The sequence below is a fragment of the Callospermophilus lateralis genome, chromosome 3 (assembly GCF_048772815.1).
Source record: "Callospermophilus lateralis isolate mCalLat2 chromosome 3, mCalLat2.hap1, whole genome shotgun sequence".
In the NCBI taxonomy this organism is placed as follows: domain Eukaryota; kingdom Metazoa; phylum Chordata; class Mammalia; order Rodentia; family Sciuridae; genus Callospermophilus; species Callospermophilus lateralis.
This window is the reverse complement of record NC_135307.1, coordinates 145,624,639-145,648,160: the sequence shown is the minus strand read 5'-3', so window position 1 is coordinate 145,648,160 and position 23,522 is coordinate 145,624,639. Positions and strand designations below refer to the sequence as shown.

At 43.7% G+C, this 23,522-nt stretch overlaps 1 protein-coding gene across 2 annotated transcripts in view; it reads left to right on the top strand.

Moving 5' to 3' along the window:
- Adamts17 (ADAM metallopeptidase with thrombospondin type 1 motif 17) overlaps positions 1 to 23,522 on the top strand; it is a 347,197-nt gene that overhangs the window by 262,052 nt on the left and 61,623 nt on the right. The window contains exons 16-19 of one of the 2 annotated variants that reach the window (XM_076848848.2): positions 4,495 to 4,575; positions 14,377 to 14,534; positions 17,689 to 17,848; positions 20,264 to 20,399. In XM_076848848.2, the coding sequence (XP_076704963.1) occupies positions 4,495 to 4,575; positions 14,377 to 14,534; positions 17,689 to 17,848; positions 20,264 to 20,399 (535 nt within the window). The remainder of the gene's footprint in view (positions 1 to 4,494; positions 4,576 to 14,376; positions 14,535 to 17,688; positions 17,849 to 20,263; positions 20,400 to 23,522) is intronic. The other variant, XM_076848849.2, reaches the window with a different exon arrangement.

Here is a 23,522-nt window from a genome sequence, read left to right as displayed (position 1 = left end):
AGTAAGATACAAGACCTCAAGGAAGACAAAGGGATACCATCCAGCAGCAGTGGGAGATGAAATACGTACGACCTGACAGAGTTGAGGAAAGAAATGGAAGAAGCTCATGAATCTATCACAGAAACCAAGTCCATGTGAGTGCAGAGAAAATCGACCCTGCAGAACACCATGGAGAGCACAGAGGATCTGACTGGGAAGAGCAAGCAGAGCAAAATGGAAAAGAAGGGAGAGTCCAGAGAATAAGGGATATAATGAACACTGTGGAAGAAACAGGGCAGAAAACATGTATAAATTTGATGCCCACCCCCGAAAAAGAAGAAATCAGAAAATAAATTAAGTATGTACTTGGTCCTTCCCGTCCACCATTTCTGTATCTGCACATTCAACCAGGTATGGATTGAAAATATTTTTTAAAAATGAAATCTCTATTAAACATGAGCAGACATTTTTTGTCAATATTCCTTAAACAATATAACAACTATCCATAGAGGATTTATATCATATTTAAATATTATAAGTCATCCAGAGATTATTTAAAGTATGTGGGAGGATAATGATAGGTTATATGCAAACACTATGCCATTTTCTATGACAGGTGGAGCGTTCACAGGTTTTGGTATCCATAAGGGGATCCTGTAACCAATTCCTCACAGACACTGAAAGGTGCACAGCCTTGTATCCCAGGAAAAGTTGATATCAAACTGTGAATAGCCTAAAGCTTATTAGACTTGCAAGTAAGAATCCCTGGAGCATCCCATCTAAATTTTAAGTAACTAATAATGCAGAAGTATCCTATTGTCCTTAGACTTCACCACATCACATTCAGGGAAGCAATTTCTGCAAAAGCCTCAGAAAGTATGACCCCAAAATTTATACCAGCCAAATTGACACTCAAATAGAAGGTCAGTGAACCATAATCTTTTAATACATTACATTTAAGAAAATATAATTTCCACAAGCCTATCTCAAAGGGAACAAACTTGGACAAGCAAGAATTTGTCAGAGAAATTGGCAAAAGGACACATAGTGAACATAAATTTATCCTTAGAACTAAGACTAGAGCAACTATGGAAGTTGCCTTAGAAAGCCAAAGATAGATGTCATCCACTAATACAACATAGAAATGATGTAATGAAATCTGAAATGGGGTGAAAGTGGAGTGCAGTGTATTATGCTGATTTTCTCACTTTTTAGTATTCAAGGACTAACAAATTTCACTTACAGCTCATAAGTCACAAAATAGAAATATAAATATGAAGGTTTACAGAGTAACATTGAAATAAAAAATAACTAAAACGTATCAGTGGGGGAGAGGATGAAGGAGTGAACTAAATAGTATATTTATCTGCTATTTGATTCTCTGGTGAACAAAAGAGAAAGTAGGAGAATACAAATATGTAAAATTATAAAAAATAGGGACATAAACAATAGGAAATTAGTGTATCATAAGAGATTACTTTGTTCAATTCTGCAAATAAGTTTAAAACTGGGGGCTGGGGATGTAGCTCAAGCGGTAGCGCGCTCGCCTGGCATGCGCGGGGCACTGGGTTCCATCCTCAGCACCACACAAAAAAATAAAAGATGTTGTGTCCACCGAAAACTAAAAAAAAAAAAAATAGATATTTAAAAAATTCTCTCTCTCTTAAAAAATAGTTTAAACTGATTTGAAATAAGCAATTGAAAAATCTTAATAACCAACTATGATTTATGTGCACATAAAATTGAAAATCAAATGCAGATAAACTATCTCAGAAGAAGCACAGAAAACACTTTTTATTAAATCAAGAATAAGCAAGGCACAGTGGTGCACGCCTGTATTCTTAGCAACTCAGGAAAACAAGGCAGGAGGATCACAAGTTAAGACTGGCCTGGGCAACTTGGCAAGGCCCAAAGCAACTTAGTGAGATCCTGTCTCAAAATAAAAACTAAAAATGGCTGGGAATGTGGCTCGGTGGGGAAGGGTTCCTATGTTCAAGCACAAGTACCAAAATGATAATTGTTCTTAAATCAAACAGGATGATGAATTCCAGTACTAAAATTCAATTCAATAAAGAAAGCATACACAAAATTGCCAACCATTCTTACAAATGATGTTGCAAAATAAATAGAATAATATGAATATTAGTTTTTAAAATAACAAAATTCAGCAGCATATTAAAAACATTAGGATCTAGTAAGGTTTATTCTAGAAGTATGAACTTATTTTGTTATTAGGAAATATGCTAAATAGAAAATTAGAACAAAGAATTGTACTATTAATAGAGTAAGAGGAAAATAAAATAATCTTGTATATAGAAAAAGCATATGACAAAATTCAACCTACATGCCTAATAAAACTCTTATTATGGTAATACATGTATACTTCCATCATACGATTTTATTATACACAATGCATGTTAGATGTGAAACATTATGTTATACATTGTATGTTCCCATATAGATAACACTAAACCCACTTTATAGTCAAATGAAAAAAATAATATAAGTATTCCTATTGTAGACAGAAACAGAATGAGGATGTACATTCTCACCAGTATCATTTAACACATGTGGGAGCACTTCCTATTGAAAAGATGGTTCACCGTGAGAATGTGACCCCCGTCACTTGTGAGGTTAAAGAAAGTTCTCTCTTGATCTAGAGTGCAGGTATATTGTAGCATAGACTATGTGTGGGTTGGTGTCTTTCATAAATATACTATTAGCTGGGAGTGGTGACACATACCTTCATTTCTAGTGACTGGGGAGGCTGAGGCAGAAGGATCATAAGTTTGAGGCCAGTCTCAGCAACTTAGTGAGACCCTGTCTCAAAAAATAAGTAAAAAAGGACTGAAGATGTAGCTCAGTGATAAAGCACGCCTGAGTTCAAGCCCCAGTACAACAAAAAAAGTTACTATTATTATTTATAAACATGGCACTGGCTTAGTTTTACATAAAAGTTTATATAGCACATGACTGTATTTTAAAATTGTTCCTGGTGTCTTAAAAGCACACATAATACCCAATTTACATAAAATAATGTGTTTATATGCACCAAGAGATGCTGAGAAATGATCAAACACCAAAATATTACTTACTTAGAGGTGATTTTCCTAGTGTGATGTGGTATAGGTAGATTTTGATTTATGCCTTATGTTGTTTGAATTGTCATGTACTATTTTTACAATAAAAATAAAACCACTTCAGTATAGGAAAATTAATTAATAAATAAACCCCTTGGGTTAGATATTTCCATAATCTATGGAGCTGGGCTAAGACATCTCTAATTTTTTGTGGAGGTTAAACTCCTCTGCTGATTCTGATGATTGCATTTGGGAACCACAGGGATAGGATTCATGATCTAAACTGAGATCCTCATCTCATTTGCTGAAGCAAATGAAAAAAAAAATTTAATGATTAGTAGCCTGCATTTAAGAATCTCAGTGTCATGTTGAGCTCATTTATTGATTCAGTTGCTGAGTTAACGAGGCATTAACCAGTTGCTGACTTCTGCCCTGGCAGCCTCAGTCATTTCCTCCCTGAATCCTCATGATACCTCCCCTCTGGGCACCCAGCAGTCAGAGCATGGGCAGCTCCCACTCTACTTGGAAAAAAAATCAAGAAAGTGGGCCAGTGTCTATACTGTGAGAATTACAGAAATGACTGTTTTCAGAAAACAGTTCACAGGATAAGAAATAGTTTCGTCATACATAGGCCAAGTTGCTTAGCTTCTGCTGTCATCCCCTGGGATATTCAGAGAAAAGTCAAACTGCAGAAGAGAGTAAAAGAACCTCACTCTGAGACCAGGGTCCTCCCCACCTACTCACCAGAAAGGTGTAATTCATGAGCCTCATTTGCTGGGATTGCTGTAACAAAGGGCTACAAACCAGGTGGCATAAACAACCAACTGTTGACTCATCATTCCAGAGGCTGGGAATGTGAGATCACAGTGTTGGCAAGGTTGGGTCCTTCTGAGTCTGCAAGGAAGAATCTATTCCAGGCCTTTCTCCTAGCTCCTGGTGGTTTGCTGGCACCTTGCATTCCTGGCTTAAAGAAGCACCACCTGATCTTGCCTTCATGTTCTCATGGTGTCTTCTGTGTGCATGGATGTGTTCAAATTTCTCCTTTAAAAAAAAAATCTTTTGTAATATTGGATTAAAGACTCACCCTAACCTCATTTTAACTGAGTATATCTGCAATTGTCCTGTTTCCAAATGATGTCACACTTTCAGGTACTGGAAGTGAGGACTTCAACATATAATCTCAAGGGAGAGGAGTTTCAGTTCAACCTATATCACATACAGCTGGCACTTTCTGCAAACTGGATGGACAAGAGGTTTGGCTGTAGAAGAGAGAACACGGCACATTAGTTGTCTGCGTTGGTTTCTGAGGTTCCAACCTGCAGTCTCTGAATCCACCACACAGGGTGTGATAGAGTGGATTTGGGTGGGGGATGCTGTGTAGGCACTTGGTCCAGGATGGAGGTGTGGTTCACTTGTCTGTCATTCGTTGCCACAGGTTATATCGAAGCTGCCGTCATTCCTGCTGGAGCTCGGAGGATCCGGGTGGTGGAAGATAAACCTGCTCACAGTTTTCTGGGTAAAACAAAAATGATTTAATTCACAATTTATGTTCTGAGAATTGATTTTGATGGTTAGCCTGCTAAATTTGATTCCCTGTCAACCCTAACTTTACACCTGACCTTTAGTTGTAATGACCTGAGTACTCAAAAGGGACAAAATAGTCCTATCATATTTGGCTAAAGTGCGGCCAAATATGGATCATGGGGGATGGAATCAGAAGCACTAGCTTTGAACAGGAAGGAAAATGATGACAGAAGAGTAAAGGAAGCTGTGAGTCCCTGGGGTAGCATCGGTTTCCCAAAGTCACCCCAGGAGAGCCCTATCCAACAGGGGCCCAAGCAATATGCATCCAGCACCCAACTTGTAGGAAGTCTTGCAGGCTGTCCATGGTTCTGGGGATGGCCTCTGTGCTGGGAAAAGAGCAACAACCATAAATTGAATAGAAACATAGAATAATATGTTTTTTTACTTAGTTCTGTGTGCCCCAAATTCCACAACACCAACTCCATTGACTTCCTGCCTAAGTACCTATATCTCTGCACAGAATGGGATTCCATTCCCGGCTGGCCGTTATTAAGTTCTGTAGCACCATGGTTAAAGCCTAAAAACCTAAGAAGAATCACTGAGCAAAGCCTTTACTCATATGGAGGATGGGTCCTAGGTTTAATCTCCAGCCTCACCATTGACCCCAGCAAAGGTCAGCCTGGTCCTCAAGAACCAGGATGGTTGGAGCATTGAGTTGAACAGTGAGTATTCTTTACTGCAAGCCACAGGTAGGAGTGCAACCAGAAGCTGCCCCTGCACTTGGTTCACTGGGATAGAAATACCACCACCATGTTCATTTGCCAGCCCCAATCCCATGTTCCGGGATTGGGTTCAATTTCAAACTAGAGGTAGCTGATCTTCTAACCCAGGGTCCTCTCTTCAAAGCTCCCTTTATGTCATAATCTCTCAACCTGTGTTGCAAGTTGCTGTTTGAGATTCAAACAGAAAGCAAAAGGAAAAAAGTCTTGATTTCTGTGATTTCAAACTCTTTGGGTTAAATTACAGTGACCCAAGAGATCTTTTATTTCCATTTTTATCACTGACAGAAAACAGACGCATCTTTGTCCGCTTCCCTGCCTTTGCAGACTGCAACAAAGGATCCACACCTTTCTGTGAAATGGTCACTACTTGAAAAACTCAGAGTCTAATGAGGCAGACACAAAGCAAATCCCCAATAGACCAGTGTACAGTGAAGAACACAATCCTGTTATGTAAGACTTTGGAAATACTTGAAGCACTAAGACACTCCACAAATGCCTGCCTTAGGAATAGGCAGGAGGACTCGCTGCACCCCAGCCCCCTGGGTGTCTCTCCTGGGTACCAGGAGCCTTGCTCTTCCTCTGCAGCTTTCTTGCCTGCCCCCACTGCCCCCATCCCATGGGCTGGCAGGTTGATGGCAGCTGCTTTTCCTGCTGCCAGGGTAGGACCTTGCCCCATCTCTCAAGTGGACATACATGCTGGTCTTTGTCAGCCCTGGAGTCTTTCCCAACCTCTCCTGCATGGACACTGTCCGAGCCAAGCCTGGCACACTTCTCCGCAGCTGTCCCAGCTGTCACTATACAAATAGAACAATGCTTATAAATGCTATCTGAAATGGGGCCTGTGCTGCTTTTGGCAGTTTCCTCTGAGTGATGGCCCACCCCCAAAGAGCCCAGCCCTTCTCCTTCTGCCCACCTAAAGAAACTGGATCAACTTCTCCAATGTTGGCATCAGAAGCCCCATCATCTAATGTTACCCACAAAAGTTATACTTCCCATTTGGTGCTTTGGGGATGTACTGTTCTTACCTGGAATCCACAGGAGGCTGAGGTCATCTTTTATCCTTATTCACAAAATCATAATCTGGTTATTCTAAGATCTAACCCAATTCTGAGGTCAACCTGTTGGTTCTTCCGTAAAGCACCAGCAGGAGTCCCTGCATATAAGTGCTGTGTCTGGCTTCTGAGATTTTCCAGCACCATTCCTCTGCCTGACCCCAGTCCCAAATGCCTGGAGAAAACAAAAAAGGTTTTCTGTGACAGTATAAGAATAACAGAAGGGGATCAGAATCCTTTTAAGTCCTAGAGTAAAAATGAACTCTTTACTGAAATGCACCTTAGGGTCACCAAGTAACAACAGGTGGATGCTGCCCAGAACGGCTAGCTCTCATAACTGTCCCTGTTAACTTCAGAAGCCTATGAACCACACATGCAAATAGGAACAGTGACACCCATAATAGTGGCTCCCAATCACTGAGCCAAGATGTGCCTTAGAGGCCTGATTCCTAATCCCAATAAATGTGCTATAGTGTTGCAAACTGAAGTTCCAAGAGGCTTAATATTGTGTCCAAATTCCTAATTTCTTCTGAGTTCACTGCAACCCATGAAGCCTCTCAGAATTTCTCAGTGGTGTCCAATCAGGACCAGAAATTGACAGATGGAAAAGCATTTTCCTTGAAAAATACATGATAAGCCTGTACATAGTTACTACTTCATCGTGTGCACTACAGAGAAGCCAGTCTCGATCCCAAGGACATTGGTTTAAATGTCTCTGAACAATTTATCTCCCCAGAAGCCCTATACCTCCTTGGGAGCTTGGAGTCAGCTTTGGTCCCCTTATCTTATCCAAAAAAAGTCATAATCCCAATATTCTGGGGCCTGGCACATGGACAAGAGCAAGCCCGAAGGTGGTCCATGCTGGTTATGTTTCTAAACTTAGTTCATTCCAACAAGCCTTGTTTCCACTCGGGGCCGGGTGCTTTGGAAGTCGACCCAGTATAACTTTGAATTACTCTCATATTTGCTGGGAGCAGTTCCTGAAGAATTTTACCCCACCTACCTTCAACCCACACTGGCTGGCTTTCTGCTCAAAACCACCTGGAACAGGAAATGCCTCTGCAGTTTGTATCCATAGCTAGGAACAGAGCTGGCAGAACTCCGAGTAGAAATAAAAGGAGCTGGAGCTGACTAGATGCCAGGATTAGAAGTAGGTTGGCTGTGGGTCAGGTCTTCCCGTTGAATTCAGGAGGGAGAGAAGCAAAGAGAGGCCCACCCCAGCTGCTTCACAGTGTGGTGCCAAGGGAGGTCATGTGGGCAGGTTGGGTGTTCACATCTGCCAGCAGCCAGCTCTGTTGGGGCACCCCTGAGGAATGCCCCCTCCTTACTCCCTAGTATGACTCACTGTCTTCCCCTGTAGAGCCTGGAAATCCAGGAATGATGCATAAATGTCCACCAAGAAGAAGAGCCCCCAAACGACCTGTCATTCAGCATTTGACCTTGCATTCTCAGCCATTTAGAGGGTTTTGTTCAGCCATAGTCTCAAGGGAAAGTGTGAATCCCACCCTTATGGTGCCCCGTAAAAGTCTTTCCAATCATTGAGAGGCTTCTGAGCAATATCCACAAAAGCATGCACTCTTATTTTTTTTTTTGGACAGTGGTTTAAAACATCTAACCTCTGGCCCAGGTAGAAGCAGCAAGGAGAAATCTCCCCAGCAAATCAGAACTTCAGACTTAGCAAATATAATCAAGTGGCCAGAGGAATTGCCTTTGTTCTGAACTCTGTTGCTTGCCTGCGATATAAAAGCATCTGTTAGGCTGGGGACGTGGTTCAAGCGGTAGCGCGCTCACCTGGCATGCGCAGGGCATTGGGTTTGATCCTCAGCACCACATAAAAATACAATAAAGATGTTGGATCCACCGAAAACTAAAAAATAAATATTAAAAAATTCTTTCTCTCTCTCTCTCTCTCTCTCTCTCTCTCTCTCTCTCTCTCTGAAAAAAAAAAAAAAAAAAAAAAGCATCTGTAATCATCTTCACTACCCCTGTTAAGTCTATTCTGGATCCCCAAATTCTGATTGCAAATGCAAACTAATTGCATTTCAAGTGCTTTCAGACAAAGGAGACTTGGCTGTATCCATTGATGCCTAAGGATTGAGAGGGGCAGGAAATTGTGGAACCTCGAGTTTATTTAAAGTGGGGGGTCTTCTTTAAGAAAAAGGATGCTTGCTGGATGCTGTGGTACATGCCTGTAGGCTGAGGCAGGAGGATGGCAAGTTCAAAGCCAGGCTCGGCAACTTAGTGAGACCCTGTTTCAAAATTAAAAATTAAAAAAAAAAAAAAACTGGCTAGAGATGTGGCTTAGTGATTAAGTGCTGGAGGATTCAATCCCTAGTACAAAAAGAAAAGAAAAAGGACACATTATGCACAAGGACTCACAAATAGAGGTGCCTTGAAAGCACAACCAAGCCTGCTCTGCACAGCTCTCAGAAGGAAGGAGAGCAGCCCTCGCTCTTGCACAAGGGTACAGGAGGTGAGAGTTCACCAAGTTATTGCACCATTGAACTTCACATTGGACCTGTTTGTTCACTGTTATGAGTAATCTTGACATCCCGAGACTGAAGTCTCACCCTTTTGAAATAATGTCAGGCACCGAATTCTTGATTTTAATGGAAAGTTCTGATTTTTCAGTATGGACCACAGGAACTTGCAAATTTTACATCTTGCTGACTAAGTTACTCCCACTGAAAGGGTTGGAAGTGATCTCTATATCTCTTGGAGCTGCCAACTTCCTACTTTTGACTCTGCCTGCTTTCCTTCCAGTGAGAAATGAATGAGCAAATGTCATCAATAGCAACAGTCTTGAGGGGAGGGTTGTCAGCTCTTTGTTGGGGAGGTGGGGCCAAGTGGACTACATTATCAGTCCTTGAGTATACAGATTTCCTTCTTTCAGAAAATGTAAGAGTTGCGATTTCCCCAGCTCCGCAGCTGCCAATCAGCACCTCCAAAGCAGAGTGTCATCTTCAGAACTTCAGGTGGCTTGTGAGAGTCAACAGTGAAAGTCTCTTCCCAACTTCCTAACTTCCTGTTCACCAATGGCAAGTGAATAACCAGAACTCCTGAGTGAGGATATTTCCGTATCTGGTAGGAACATGTGCTTTCATGGAGCTATCTTTTCCAGAGAGGCAGATTTCGCTGTGTTCTTCTCCATCCGTGGCCAAGGCATACCTCAGGGTATCCCATTAGCCATAGGCTGGCTCCTTCATGTCACTCCTCGATTCACAGACTCCACCCAGACACCTGTGGCTTCTCCCATCCCTATAGACCACCTCCTAAAATGTCTCTTCTGCCCACCCCCTTTGGGAAGGCAAGACGTGGTCTGTGCTCAAAGGGCTGAGGCACAGGTCCACACAGGTTCCACCTCCATCTTTTCCACTTGTGGCTGCTGCTGCCGCCCTGTCTCCCCCACAGCCACGCCTTTCATGGCAGGAGTGGGCTCCCCCCGCCAACCTCATGCCTCTGTGCGGTGTCCCAGAGATGGTTTTCTAATTGTCTCCAGGTGTGCCCCCCTCTGCCCTTTTCCAGCCCTTCCCACTCTTGACCTCGCAGATGTTTGACTTTTGGCATGAAGTGGGGTAGTTTTAATTCTCCAAGTCAATAAGTCACTTTAAAGCATTTTACCAAAAGGACCGGGGAACATATGCACACAAAACTAACAGAAAAGAGCTGCCTTGTCAGGGGGACACTGCTGGGGCAGGAGCCGAGGCCCAGAGGAGAGAGTATGGAACAATGAGAGTGTGCCAGGCCTTCCATGTCTCAAGGAGTACTAAGTGATTGCTAGGAATTCATTACAGTGATTTTTCTTTCTCCACCTGTTCTGCTCTCATTACGATTAGCATTATTTTAGAACCCACCTCCGAAACACGCATGAAAGCCAAACCATTTCTCAGTTGCTGAGCATTTGCTTCAGGTACTGGTGGATCCAGGGACGTGTAGTCATGTCACAGGAAATAGCCTCCATCCTGGTACCCCATCCTCTCTGGGGGCCTCTTCCCATGTAGTGGCAGATCCAGGCTTACGTTGAGTCCACAGGCAAACTATGGAAAGAAAGCTGCTTCTGTCCACCTTGCACAGCAGTCCTGCCAACTAGGACTGGGTGGTGGCCCATACTTGGAGCTGGGGTGCAGTTAAGAATCAGCCTCACGTAACTAGAGAGACAACATATTCCCAAGGGAAATTTTGAGTTTCCCTTGAAGGGAGAGAGACAGATGCTGGGTAATAAGTATACTAGGTACTCAAAATGGCCTTAAAACAGGAACAGGTCAGGGCCAGGATTCTACACCCAAGGCCTGGGCCAAGGCAGGAAGTCCAGCATTGGCCAGTGAATGTGGGTGACCATCGATGAATGCAGGATCAGCTGGGTTAAGGAGTTGGTCCAGGCAAGCAGCAGAGCTGCTGCCCCAGCTTCTGGCACTGGGGTTCCCGGGGTGGGCCAGGCATAGTCCTGAGCAGCACACAGCTTCAAAGAGGTATTTTGCTCCTCTGCCTGACTCCTGTGTTCAGCGACCTCTGCTCCTCTCACAGCAGTGATCTCTCCCTCCTTCTTGTGCAGCTGCCCTCCATCGCTTGCCTCCTTTTCCTAGCCAGACTTCTGGAGAGACATCCCTTTCCCCTGTGTTTGCTTCTCACTTCAGCTCCCCTGCTGCAGGAGCTGATCTTTGGGAAACCCTTGGTGGCCTCCGGGTGTCAGGAGCAAGGCCTCCTCCTCAGGCCTGCCACACTCTCCAGTACCTCTTCCCCCTTCTGGTCTGACAGGCTCAGGGCAAAGGGTGATTCTTCCAACGCTTCTGCCCCACGCATTGCTGACCTTGGACGTGCTTCTGTGTTAGGACGGACACATTCCATTGACCTGTTTTCTGCCTCCTTCTGTACTGTCAGCTCCCTGAAAGCAGGAGCTGTTGTCTTTAGCCCCCACCAGGAAACCCTCAGAAAGGGTGAGGGACTGGCAGGCGCCTGCCACTGCTGTGCCACATGTGTCCCCAGCTTGTTCTTTCTGAATGTTTCTTAGAGGGCTCTGCCCCCTTGTTTTTTGTCTGTTTCCCGCCAGCCTGCGCCACCCCTTCAAATGAAATATGTACATGCATATGCGGGAAACCACTTTCCAAACCTACAGAGAGGTTGAAAAAACAGTGAACACCCCCGCAGACTTCACCTGGATTCACCATGAGTTCACATAACCTAATATGTTTTAGGTGATTAGCTCACTGGAAGCTTTGGAGATCCATGAGATCAGTTATTTTGATAAGGGTAAATAGAATACAGTTTGCCAGTAGCAATTAGGGCCTGGTATTTGTTCTACTTGAGAATAGGTCTTACATTCTCACATTTCAGCATTCTCACATATCATCACATCTAGTCTGATGCTATGACCTAAATCAGATGAGAATTAAAAGTTGCCAGTGCAGTAAGAGTGTCAGGCGTGGCCTGTTAGGTTCTGATCTCTATAACTTTAGAGCCTGTGTGTCTTTGTCAATTTGCTTAACCTCTCTGTGCATTTCTTCATCTATGAAGTGAGGAAAGTAATCCAGATTCATTGGGAAGATTAAATAGGTAGTAGTATATTAAAGAGCTAAACCAGAAGATGTATTCCTTAAATGGTGTTTAGCTGGAGGTCATATTGGAAGGTAAAAGTGTCCCCAGTATTTTCACCTTCTTTGAGTAGCCAGAAAATTTCAAGTGAGAGTAGGATTTCTTGAAGGGAAACAGATTCAATTCCAAGTGTTATAGAATTCTCTTTCCTCAGCCTTCCCTGGAGTCCCATAATCCTCAGCCACCCGCCATCACAGCCACCCTGGATACAGAAGCAGGGGAAGTCTCTTTGCTGGAACATAGCCCTGCTTCTTGGCACCTCCTACAACCAAAGAGCCTTCCACCCGCATCTTCTCTGTCTGCCAGGACTAGCACCAGGACCATGACATCCTGGAACCAAGGGAAGCAAAGCCAGTGTCTGCCCAGCATCCCTCAGCTGCCTCTAGTCCAAGCAGGACCTAACCTCAGGGTCCTAACCCAGCCTGGGACTGATGAATTTGGCATCAACTGACCCCTTTTTGGTTTCAACTCTCATTATCCAAAATTGGCATTGCACATGGACATTTGATTTCTGTCCTTGGTGAGCAGACAACAGTGAATGGGGTGGAATGTGGATTCATTGTCTGTAGACCGAGTAGGGTTCCAAAGTGACTTGGAGATGCTTTGAGCTTCAGGGGTTTCAGCTTCACATACGGAGAGAGTGGGCTCGGGACAGGGTGCCCTAGGAGTTTCATTGTAGGAAATGAGGCCAAGACTTGCTGGTACCTCCTGTCATTTGCCGCCTTCTAAATGTCAGAGTAGGTTCTAGTCATTTGCAGGTATTTTTTTCCTAAATAACAACAACGAACAAATAGAATTTCATCAGAGTGCTCTCCCCATGAGGATATGGATTTCAAACCTACATGAGAAGATAAAGGAAAACCAGATTTGCTCCTGTGACCACTTGGCAGCATGAGGATTCCCTGTCTCTTCCCACACATCTTGTACTGAGCAGAGGTGTAAATTAGCAAATATGGGAACCAGAAGCCCAGGACCCTCCACCACGCTCAGCCCCAGAGCACCCCCATAGCTGTGAACAGCTGGAGTTGCCAAGGGTGGGGGTATCAAATCCTTAAGAGGTGTTGGAGTTGTTAGGTTACTCTCCTTCAAAGGACCCAGGTAGGTAACAGTAGAAAGAATGGATTATTTCTTTCCTTTTTGTATCTGAATATTATTCCATTGTGAATATGGACCAGGTTTCATTATGCATTCATCCATTGAGGCACCTAGATGGATTCTGTCTTTGAGAGGGGTGCTGCAGTAAATGTGAGTTTGCGGGTATCTTTGGTATGCTGACCTCATTTCCTTTGGATATAGACCCAGGAAATGGAATAGCAGTATGATGGGTCTACTTTTAGTTTTTTGAGGAAACACTTTAGTTTTCAAAACATCACTGCTGAATAATTTACATTCCCACCAATAGTGTGTAAGAGCTCCTTTTTCTCCACATCTCTGCCAGCATTTGTTATTTGGTTTGGGGTTTTTGTGTTTTGCTAGTTGCCATCCTGACTGGTGGAGGATGACCTCTCGTTGTAGTTTTTTTAAGCTAAATTTCCCTCAAGACTAATGATTTTGAGCATTTTTCACATATCTTTTGCCATTTATGTTTCTTAAAGAAGTGTCTATTCATATCTTTGCCCATTTCTTGCTTGTAATTAGCAGCAAAGTGGCAGAACTGGAGGACATTATGGTAAGTGAAATAAGCCAGGCACAGAAGATAAATACTCATGTTCTCTTTCATATGTGGAAGCTTAAAAAAAAAATGACTTGAATGTAGATAAGCAATTACAAGAGATTGGGAAAGGGGACAGATTTATAAAGGGTGGCTGGATTTGATCAGTGCGTGTTGTATGCATATATTGAAATATCACACAGACCCCCATTAACACATATAATTAATACATGTTAATTTTTTTAAAAATTTTTTAAATGAATGAATGAATTTGGCTGAAGCTGCAAAACACATGTTGTAGCCTTGAACACATTAAAATAAAATTAATTTCTCAGAAAACTGTTAACACATCAGTTTAGCACAATATAATGGGTTGTGGATGTCCCCATCCTCCACTGCTCCCCCAACCCTGAATATTTGAGTTGGCTTTGACACGAAAGTTCCAGGTAGGTAACAGTAAGATGAATGGATGATTTCCTTCCTTTTTGTATCTGAATATTATCAGCCCCAGGGCTCTCCCTCCCTTGGGCCTGGAGTGCTTGCTCTGTGAGCAGAGCCCTTGTTCTTATTGTACAGGGAGCTCAGGGACTCTCATTGTGGGTCTCCCTTCTTCCCCTGAGGAGGGAGAGACCTGTGACCCACTCTGCACTCAGGTTCCTTTAAAGCCTGGCTGGATCCCTCCACCCTGCTGATTCCTCAGTGTTCCTTTTCCTTTCTAGCTCTCAAAGACTCCAGTAAGAGATCCATCAACAGTGACTGGAAGATAGAGCTCCCTGGAGAGTTCCAGATTGCTGGCACGACTGTCCGCTATGTGAGAAGGGGCCTGTGGGAGAAGATTTCTGCCAAGGGACCAACTAAATTACCGCTGCATTTGATGGTAACTTGCCAGGCTTGCACCTTTGTCCTAAGATGCTGGCTCCAAAAATTCTACCAGGCCACTTCTTCCTAGAACCTGAAGGAAGCAGATACATCCAGCTCCCAGGTTTTATGAGGCCATGGACTATTCAGGCCTTTCTCCTTTCTGGGTCTTTTCTTAACTAATCCCTTCCACCACATGCTTCAGAATTCCCTTCTTGAAGCTTCCTCCTTGTCTTCACCAGCAGAGCATTTACCTTTTTTCAAAAGGAGCTGTCTCCAATCAGGAAATGCTCCTCCACATGGGTAACAACCAGGGAAACTTGGCATCATGAAGCAGATAGCCCATGCAAATTGTTATGTCAGATGGTGGGATACAGGGGCTGGGGGAGTAACTTGGTGGTAGAATGCTTGCCTAGCACCATCAAGGCCCTGGGTTTGATCCCCAGTACTGCCAAAACAGAAAAGATGACAGGATGCCCTCCAGTTGAAAACTACTTTTTGGAAATGAGCGGTCAATTCAATGTCCAATCTGGCCTCTCTCAGCTTGTAATAAATATTTGGAATTGAGAAGGAGAATTGGGTTCTGTCGATACATTTACTTCCCAGGGGGGTCTCAAGAAACTTGTGTACTGGACCAGGGTGTCCTACCTATTGTTTCCAGGGGACACCATGTAAGCCATTTAATCATTGGCTCTGTACCTTCTTAAATGGGGAAATTCATGCCACTGTTTTCATGTCAGGGTTTAGGAGTCTCATGCCTAGCTTCTGCTAGCTCATAATTACTGAATATGTGTCTCTTTCCAAAGAACAGGACTTGTGGCAGCCTATGCACCTGTCATCAAAGTACATTTGTCCTCAGTGCCTAGCAGAGTCTCTGACTGGAAGTTCTTTTCCCATTGATTTGTGATCCCCAGCAACCTACAGTTGTTTAAGGTTAGGTGAAACCACTCCGGAGACCTCCTGGAGTCCGCTGTGAACACCAACACCTAGTGCAGGTGTTGCTCCATGATGGTGGCACTAACCCTGTTACGGTTTCTAATGAGACACAAGCCAGTGGGTTTCCGCGTTTGTCTGTGCAACTCTTAGCTCACAAAATGTATTTCAAATATATTCCTGCAAGTAGGTTTCTGTAACCCAAGAACCCACACTGTAGCCATTGTTCTATTTTGAGATTGTTCCCTAGTCAAAGTCCTTGTATTCCGCGTTTAAAGCAGGTATTCAGAGGGGTTGAGAGGAAGCAAAAGACAGGATGAAATCCAAACACAAACATCACCCATTAGCCCCTGAGTTTATTCCTTCTAGCAAGCACCAAGATGAGTGCATTTCCTTCTCTACCAGAAGCTTTGTAAACTGAACAGGTTGTCACCCATTAAAGCAAGAATACAGCCTGGCGTCGTTCAGAACTCAAGAAACAAAACTCAGAAACAGCAAATCCTGCGTGGCTGAAGTTCCAGCCCTTGTTTAATATTCATTTCTTTTCTTTCTTGAAATAATAATTGCCACTTCCAGTTCTGAAATTTAGAAATGAAGGGTACCCCTTTGCTTCTGTGTAGAAAGCCCTGGTCCCCAAACTGGAATGTGCATGTTTCTTGTAGAATTAGGAGCACCCACAGAATCTCAAGGACCTGCATTTGAAACCAATTATACACATGCACACACAAATTATACGTGGCTACAAAATTGCATGAAATTGGTTTCATATGGATTTTCGATTTGCCAGTCTTATTCCCACACTGAGATAATAAAGATCTCTTTTAAAGACTAGTTTTAAACAATTTTTTGAATTTTTTTGAACTGGAGGCATTTTTCCAAATACATTACTGAAGACTGTTTGTTGGAGAGGGGATGTTTATGCAGTTGAGTTTGCTCTTAGCACTCCCACCCCATCCCCCACTCAGCCTTGGAAGCCAGTAGAGGCTTGGGAAAGATGGCTTCTTTCCTTGGGTGAACTTTCGACCTGGCTTACCCCAAGTTTAGGCAGGTGGGCCAGGCACTCCCTGTCTTGTGCTCCTGCTGGCTTTTCTCCTGAACCTCTCTGGCTGGAAGTGAATTTGCTAGCTGCTCAGCCCCAGGAGCATTTGCTGGTTCCAAGCTTAGATTAAAGATACATCATCTGCAGTCAGGCCACTTTAATCTGCTACTCCAGGACATGTTTTGCAACATTATGTCTAGAGAAATAAAGCCAATAATGCACCTGCTGGCCTTAAGGACTTGCCACCTGCATTCCCAAAGCACAAATACCTCCATTTTGCACACTCACTAGGACTTCGGGCATAAGGGTCCCGGACCTGCTTGATGGTCCCCACAAAATATTATGGATCCCTTCCTGCACCTCCACCCACTGTCAACTTTAACCCTAGAGCTAAACCTCTGCCACCCCTTGGGCACAGTCATCATACCATTTCCATGGCAATAGGAAGGGTAGCACTTCCTTGGTCCTAGATGTTCCTAAAACTGTTCTGGGGCAGGTACTGGGAGCTGCACCTCTTGAATCTGTCTTCTGTCCAAATGCTCCAGCTGACACACACCACTGACTAGTGATTTGGGAACAAAGAAACAAAGAGCAATACTTTTTTTTTTTTTTTTTTAATACCAGGGATTGAATCCATGGGTACTTAACCACTGAGCCACAACCCCAGCCCTTTTTATTTTGAGACAGGGTCTCACAAAGTTGCATAGGGCCTTGCTAAATGGCTGAAGCTGGCTTTGAACTTGGGATCCTCCTTTCTCAGCCAGCACTGGGATTACAGGCAGGCACCACCATGCCTGACACAGTGCTCATTTTTAAAGAAATAGAGTAATCCTCTGTGTTTAGATGTCTTTTAGGTGAACGCAGTGTATGTGTATCTTTCATGTGTGCAAGGACAGCATTGTAGAAACATGGGCAAACATGGGCTTTGCTCTGAATGGACCAGCTCTCTGGGAATAGTGCCACAAAGAATCTAGAATTGTTCAGCCCCGAACTCCTCATGTACACAGGTCCCCTATGATGATGTGCATTTGCCCTACGCCCTGAGGAATCCAAGGTTGAGATAAAGGAGCACCCCCTAGATTGAACCTGTTTTCTACCCCTTGAAGAGAAACAGCTACAAGGTGGCCTGGTTTGCACACTTGGCAACTTTGTGGGCTCCTGGTCCATTTCAACATGGCCTTTTATTTTGCCACTGACCCAGGTGCTGTTATTTCATGACCAGAATTATGGAATTCATTACGAATACACCATTCCTGTAAACTACACCGCTGAAAATCAAAGTGAACCAGCAAAGCCACAGGACGCTTTGTTCATCTGGACCCACAGCGGCTGGGAAGGGTGCAGCGTGCAGTGTGGAGGAGGTGAGGGCCGGGCAGTGGGCTGGTGGGGTGTGCAGTTGTGCTGAATGAAGAAGGAGTGGATCCAGGGGCCTGTGCAGCCAGCACTCAAAGCATGGGGAGGTCCCTGCATTTCCATGGGTACTTACCCAAGTCCCACCAAGAACTGTCTGCAGAACACTTGAGCAGGGCCTTCTCAGTGCCCATACATTAGTGTATGGAGACTGTTCCTTTCCCTGTGGCATGGACCTAGGAGTAGAGATTAGGCCAGTGCATGGCTGCATTACAGGTATGACAGGTTGACCCTGTGAATGAACAGGATAGACCTTCAACTATTATCACCTGGTGGAAGGGCACTAGACAACGTCTCTGCCTGCTCCCAGATACCCTTTGCTCTTTGCCTCAGTAACCCACTACAGAACAAACCCCTACAGGTTGGGTAAAATATTCTGAGCTGACTGCACAGCTTCTCATCCTACCTCAGCAAATGACTTGCCTCTCAACACCTAAATTTCTTCACCTCTAAAGATGATTGCCCCTCTCATCCATTATGGATACTGCAGGATGAGCCAGTGACTGTCCTGCTCCAAGAACTGATTTGAGCAAAAGGCATTTTGTTTATTACTGGGTCCTCTAGAAGGAGCAGTAGGAAAGCTCTTCTGAACTCTCAGCCAGCAGCCCCGTTTGTACACTGTAGTTTACCACAGGGTCACGAGAGATGGGACACAGGTTTGGTGGGTTCTGATGGGCACAGATTTAGGATAGAAAGTTGACCAGGACTCTGGGTGGCAGTCATGGCAGGGTAGAACCCAGGTATGGCCTCACCTATCTCCATGCTGAATGGCTACTGACTGCCAAGATGCCCTTGATCAGAAACCCAGTGTGTAGAGGATCGTTTACCATCTAAGTACTTCATCCATTTTTCATCGGTAGGAAATTGAGCCACAGCATTTAGATTAAGTCCATAAGATACTGCCAGCATCAACCGTGATTTCCTCTCTGTGCATCTTGGGTAACTTCCCAGTTGGTTCTCAGCCTCCTCCTCAAGCAGCCCTTGACAGTTGGTGTATCCTTGGGCGTCCACCATGAGCTCTGTGGTCCTTCTACTTTGCATCTCTCCCCAAGAACCCCCTTTTCCCTCAGGACTTCAGCCGCTGCTCTTCCAACCTCCAAATTCAGCAGCCAACACCTATACCTTTCACCGCAACCAGAGCTTTCCTCCTGGGTGGCTCACTGCACACTGAACACCACCCAGATGGAGCAGTGATGGAGCTCTGCTGGGCCAGGAGACCTGTTCTGTCACCACCACTCCTGGCTTGATGGCAATGCCTTTATGACACTGATGACTTCCAGTTGCCTACGGTCGTCAGACCTGGTGCCAAACCTGGAAGCTGGCCGGAGGAGCTCTGAGCTTTCATAGTCACACAAGGCTGCAGTTGTGGGCAGTGGGAACCCACAGTGAAACTCAGGACTCCATAATATTTATTTCATTCCTTCATGACAGATTTCCCCAAAAGACATCCTGCAAGGAATCTGTGATCCGAAGAGTTGTACCTGGCTCCCTATTAATCTTTTATTGTCACTCTTCCCAAATAATCAGGATGACAGCAATATAGCAGATGAAGTGTTAACCTCCTGACATGTTCCATTCTAGTACCTTATTTGTGTTAATTCACTCTAACAGCAATGACGCACCCCAAGGCATCAGGAGGTTAGGCGAAGCAGCCCACTGGAGGAACCCAAGACACAGAAGCATGACAGCCAACTTCTGAGACCATTATCCACTATGACGTTATTCGTGACAGAGCCAGGACTTGAACCTGCACAGCCTGGCTTCAGAGCCACCCTCCTCACTGCCAGTCATTCAGCCTCCCTGACAAAGTTGTGCCACACAGTGTTTAGGGTGCTTTGGGAATACCCAAGGAAGGCTAATGGGTTTACGAAACTACCAGGGAACACGTGATGCACAAGTGTACCAGTTGTCTAAGTGGACAAGTTCAGATCAGCCCTGGAATGCCTGCCAGGGGGATGCAAGTCTGGGTGTCCTGCACATCAGCCACCCTGATCAGCACATCAGATGAGTCTTTGATGGAAATGAAAGACCCAAATCAAAACTTTGGCTTCAGTGTATCAAGAGGTTTCCAAGGACACCGCTGATCTGGGGTGTTGCTGCTTTCTGATCTTGTTCTGGCCTCTCCTGTCCCACACTGCCCCTGCCACCTGTCTTATACACCTCAACCCTTAGATGACAGTTCTCTCTCGCTCGCTCTCTCTCTCTCTCTCACACACACACATACACACACACTACCAATATGACACCATTTTAAAGGACCCACTGATCAACAATTGCCCCCAAACACTCCTCTGTACATGTGAATGAATGGCCTCTCCAGATGTGTGCAGCCATAACCTCTCTCACCCCTATGTTTTGGTTTCCAGGGGAACGCAGAACCATCGTGTCATGCACACGGATAGTTAATAAGACCACGACTCTGGTGAATGATAGCGATTGCCCTCAAGCCAGCCGCCCTGAGCCCCAGATCCGAAGGTGCAACACACACCCATGCCAGTCACGGTAAGGAGCTCTGTCCTTAGCTTAGCCCCACAGGATCGGGGGCAGCAACAGTGCACACAGGGTTGGAGGGGGGCAGGGGAGTCACACCTAATGCTGGACTCCACCATGTTCTGTTACTGTTGCTGAGTGGTTTCTGCTTGTTCAAAATTATCGTGTGTTACTTTGCAACAGGAACACGTTCTGAAAAGTGAAATACATAAACGAGTAACATAGGCATTATTCTCATTAACGAGCACTATATACTGTACACAATTGCACGTTTGTGCTTTTATGTGATTGGCAGCACAGTAGGTTGCTTCCACCAAAGCAACACCTGAGTTGTTATCCATTTTGCTTCAGCATCACAGCGACTACAACATCACTGGGTGATAGGAATTTTTCGGTGCCGTTATAATCTTTTGTGTGTGTGTGTGTGTGTGTGTGTGTGTGTGTGTGTGTGTTTATTTATTTATTTTTTATTAAATATTTTTTTTATTGGTTGTTCAAAACATTACAAAGCTCATGGCATATCATCTTCCATACATTTGATTCAAGTGGGTTATCAGCTCCCATTTTTACCCCAAATACAAGTTGCAGAATCACATTGATTACACATCCACATTTTTACATAATACCATATTAATGACTGTTGTATTCTGCTACCTTTCCTATCCCCTACTATCCCCCCTCCCCTTCCCTCTCCTCTTCCCTCTCTACCCCATCTGCTGTGGTTTAATTCTCTCCCTTTTTTTTCCCTTTCCCCTCACAAACTCTTATATGTAGTTTTATGTAACAATGAGGGTCTCCTTCCATTTCCATACAGTTTCCCTTCTCTCTCCCTCTCTCCCACCCCACTCGTCTCTGTTAAATGTTAATCTTTTCCTCATGCTCTTCTTCCCTGTTCTGATCTTGGTTGCTCTCTTTATATCAAAGGAGACATTTGGCATTTGTTTTTTAAGGATTGGCTAGCTTCACTTAGCATTATCTGCTCTAATGCCATCCATTTCCCTGCAAAATCCATGATTTTGTCATTTTTTAGTGCCGCATAATACTCCATTGTGTATAGATGCCACAGTTTTTTAATCCATTCATCTATTGAAGGGCATCTAGGTTGATTCCAAAGTCTAGCTATTGTGAATTGTGCTGCTATGATCATTGAAGTGGCAGTATCCCTATAGTATGCTCTTTTGAGGTCCTCAGGGAATAGACCGAGAAGGGCAATAGCTGGGTCAAATGGTGGTTCCATTCCCAGCTTTCCTAGGTATCTCCATACTGCTTTCCATATTGGCCGCACCATTTTGCAGTCCCACCAGCAATGTACAAGTGTACCCTTTTCCTCACATCCTCGCCAGCACTTATTGTTACTTGACTTCATAATGGCTGCCAATCTTACTGGAGTGAGATGGTATCTTAGGGTGGTTTTGATTTGCATTTCTCTGACTGCTAGAGATGGTGAGCATTTTTTCATATACTTATTGATTGACTGTATGTCCTCCTCTGAGAAGTGTCTGTTCAGGTCCTTGGCCCATTTGTTGATAGGGTTGTTTGTTATCTTATTGTTTAATTTTTTGAGTTCTTTGTATATTCTGGATATTAGGGCTCTATCTGAAGTGTGAGGAATAAAAATTTGTTCCCAGGATGTAGGTTCCCTGTTTAACTCTCTTATTGTTTCTCTTGCTGAGAAAAAACTTTTTAGTTTCAGTAAGTCCCATTTGTTTATTCTTGTATTTAATTCTTGGGCTATGGGCGTCCTATTAAGGAATTTGGAGCCCGACCCCACAATATGTAGATCAGAGCCAACTTTTTCTTCTATCAGGTGCAGAGTCTCTGGTTTGATATCTAGCTCCTTGATCCATTTTGAATTAACTTTTGTGCATGGCGAGAGAAAGGGATTCAGCTTCATTTTGTTGCATATGGATTTCCAGTTTTCCCAGCACCATTTGTTGAAGATGCTATCCTTTCTCCATTGCATGCTTTTAGCGCCTTTATCAAATATAAGAAAGTTGTAATTTTGAGGATTGGTCTCTGTGTCCTCTATTCTGTACCATTGGTCCACCTGCCTGTTTTGGTACCAGTACCATGCTGTTTTTGTTACTATTGCTCTGTAATATAGTTTGAAATCTGGTATCGCTATACCGCCTGATTCACACTTCCTGCTTAGAATAGCTTTTGCTATTCTGGGTCTTTTGTTTTTCCATATGAATTTCATGATAGCTTTATCTATTTCTACAAGAAATGCCCTTGGGATTTTGATTGGCATTGCGTTGAACCTGTAGAGAACTTTGGGTAATATTGCCATTTTGATGATGTTAGTTCTGTCTATCCATGAACAGGGTACATTTTTCCATCTTCTAAGATCTTCTTCTATCTCTCTCTTTAGGGTTCTGTAGTTTTCTTTGTATAAATCTTTCACCTCTTTTGTTAGGTTGATCCCCAAGTATTTTATTTTTTTTGAGGATATTGTGAATGGGGTGGTTTTCCTCATTTCCATTTCAGAAGTTTTGTTGTTGATGTACAGGAATGCCTTTGATTTATGTGTGTTGATTTTATATCCTGCCACTTTGCTGAATTCATTTATTAGTTCTAGTAGTTTCTTTGTAGACCCTTTTGGGTCTTCTAGGTATAGGATCATATCGTCCGCAAATAGTGATATTTTAAGTTCTTCTTTTCCTATTTTTATGCCTTTAATTTCTTTTGTCTGTCTAATTGCTCTGGCTAGTATTTCAAGGACTAAATTAAATAGAAGTGGTGAGAGAGGGCATCCCTGTCTTGTTCCAGATTTTAGCGGGAATGCCTTCAATTTTTCTCCATTTAGAATGATGCTAGCCTGAGGCTTAGCATATATAGTTTTTACAATGTTGAGGTAAGTTCCTGTTATCCCCAGTTTTTCTAGTGTTTTGAACATAAAAGGATGCTGTACTTTGTCGGATGCTTTTTCTGCATCTATCGAGACGATCATATGGTTCTTATCTTTAAGTCTATTGATGTGGTGAATAATATTTATTGATTTCCGTATATTGAACCAACCTTGCATCCCAGGGATGAATCCTACTTGATCATGGTGTACAATTTTTTTGATATGCTTTTGTATTCGATTTGCCAGGATTTTATTGAGGATTTTTGCATCTATGTTCATTAGAGATA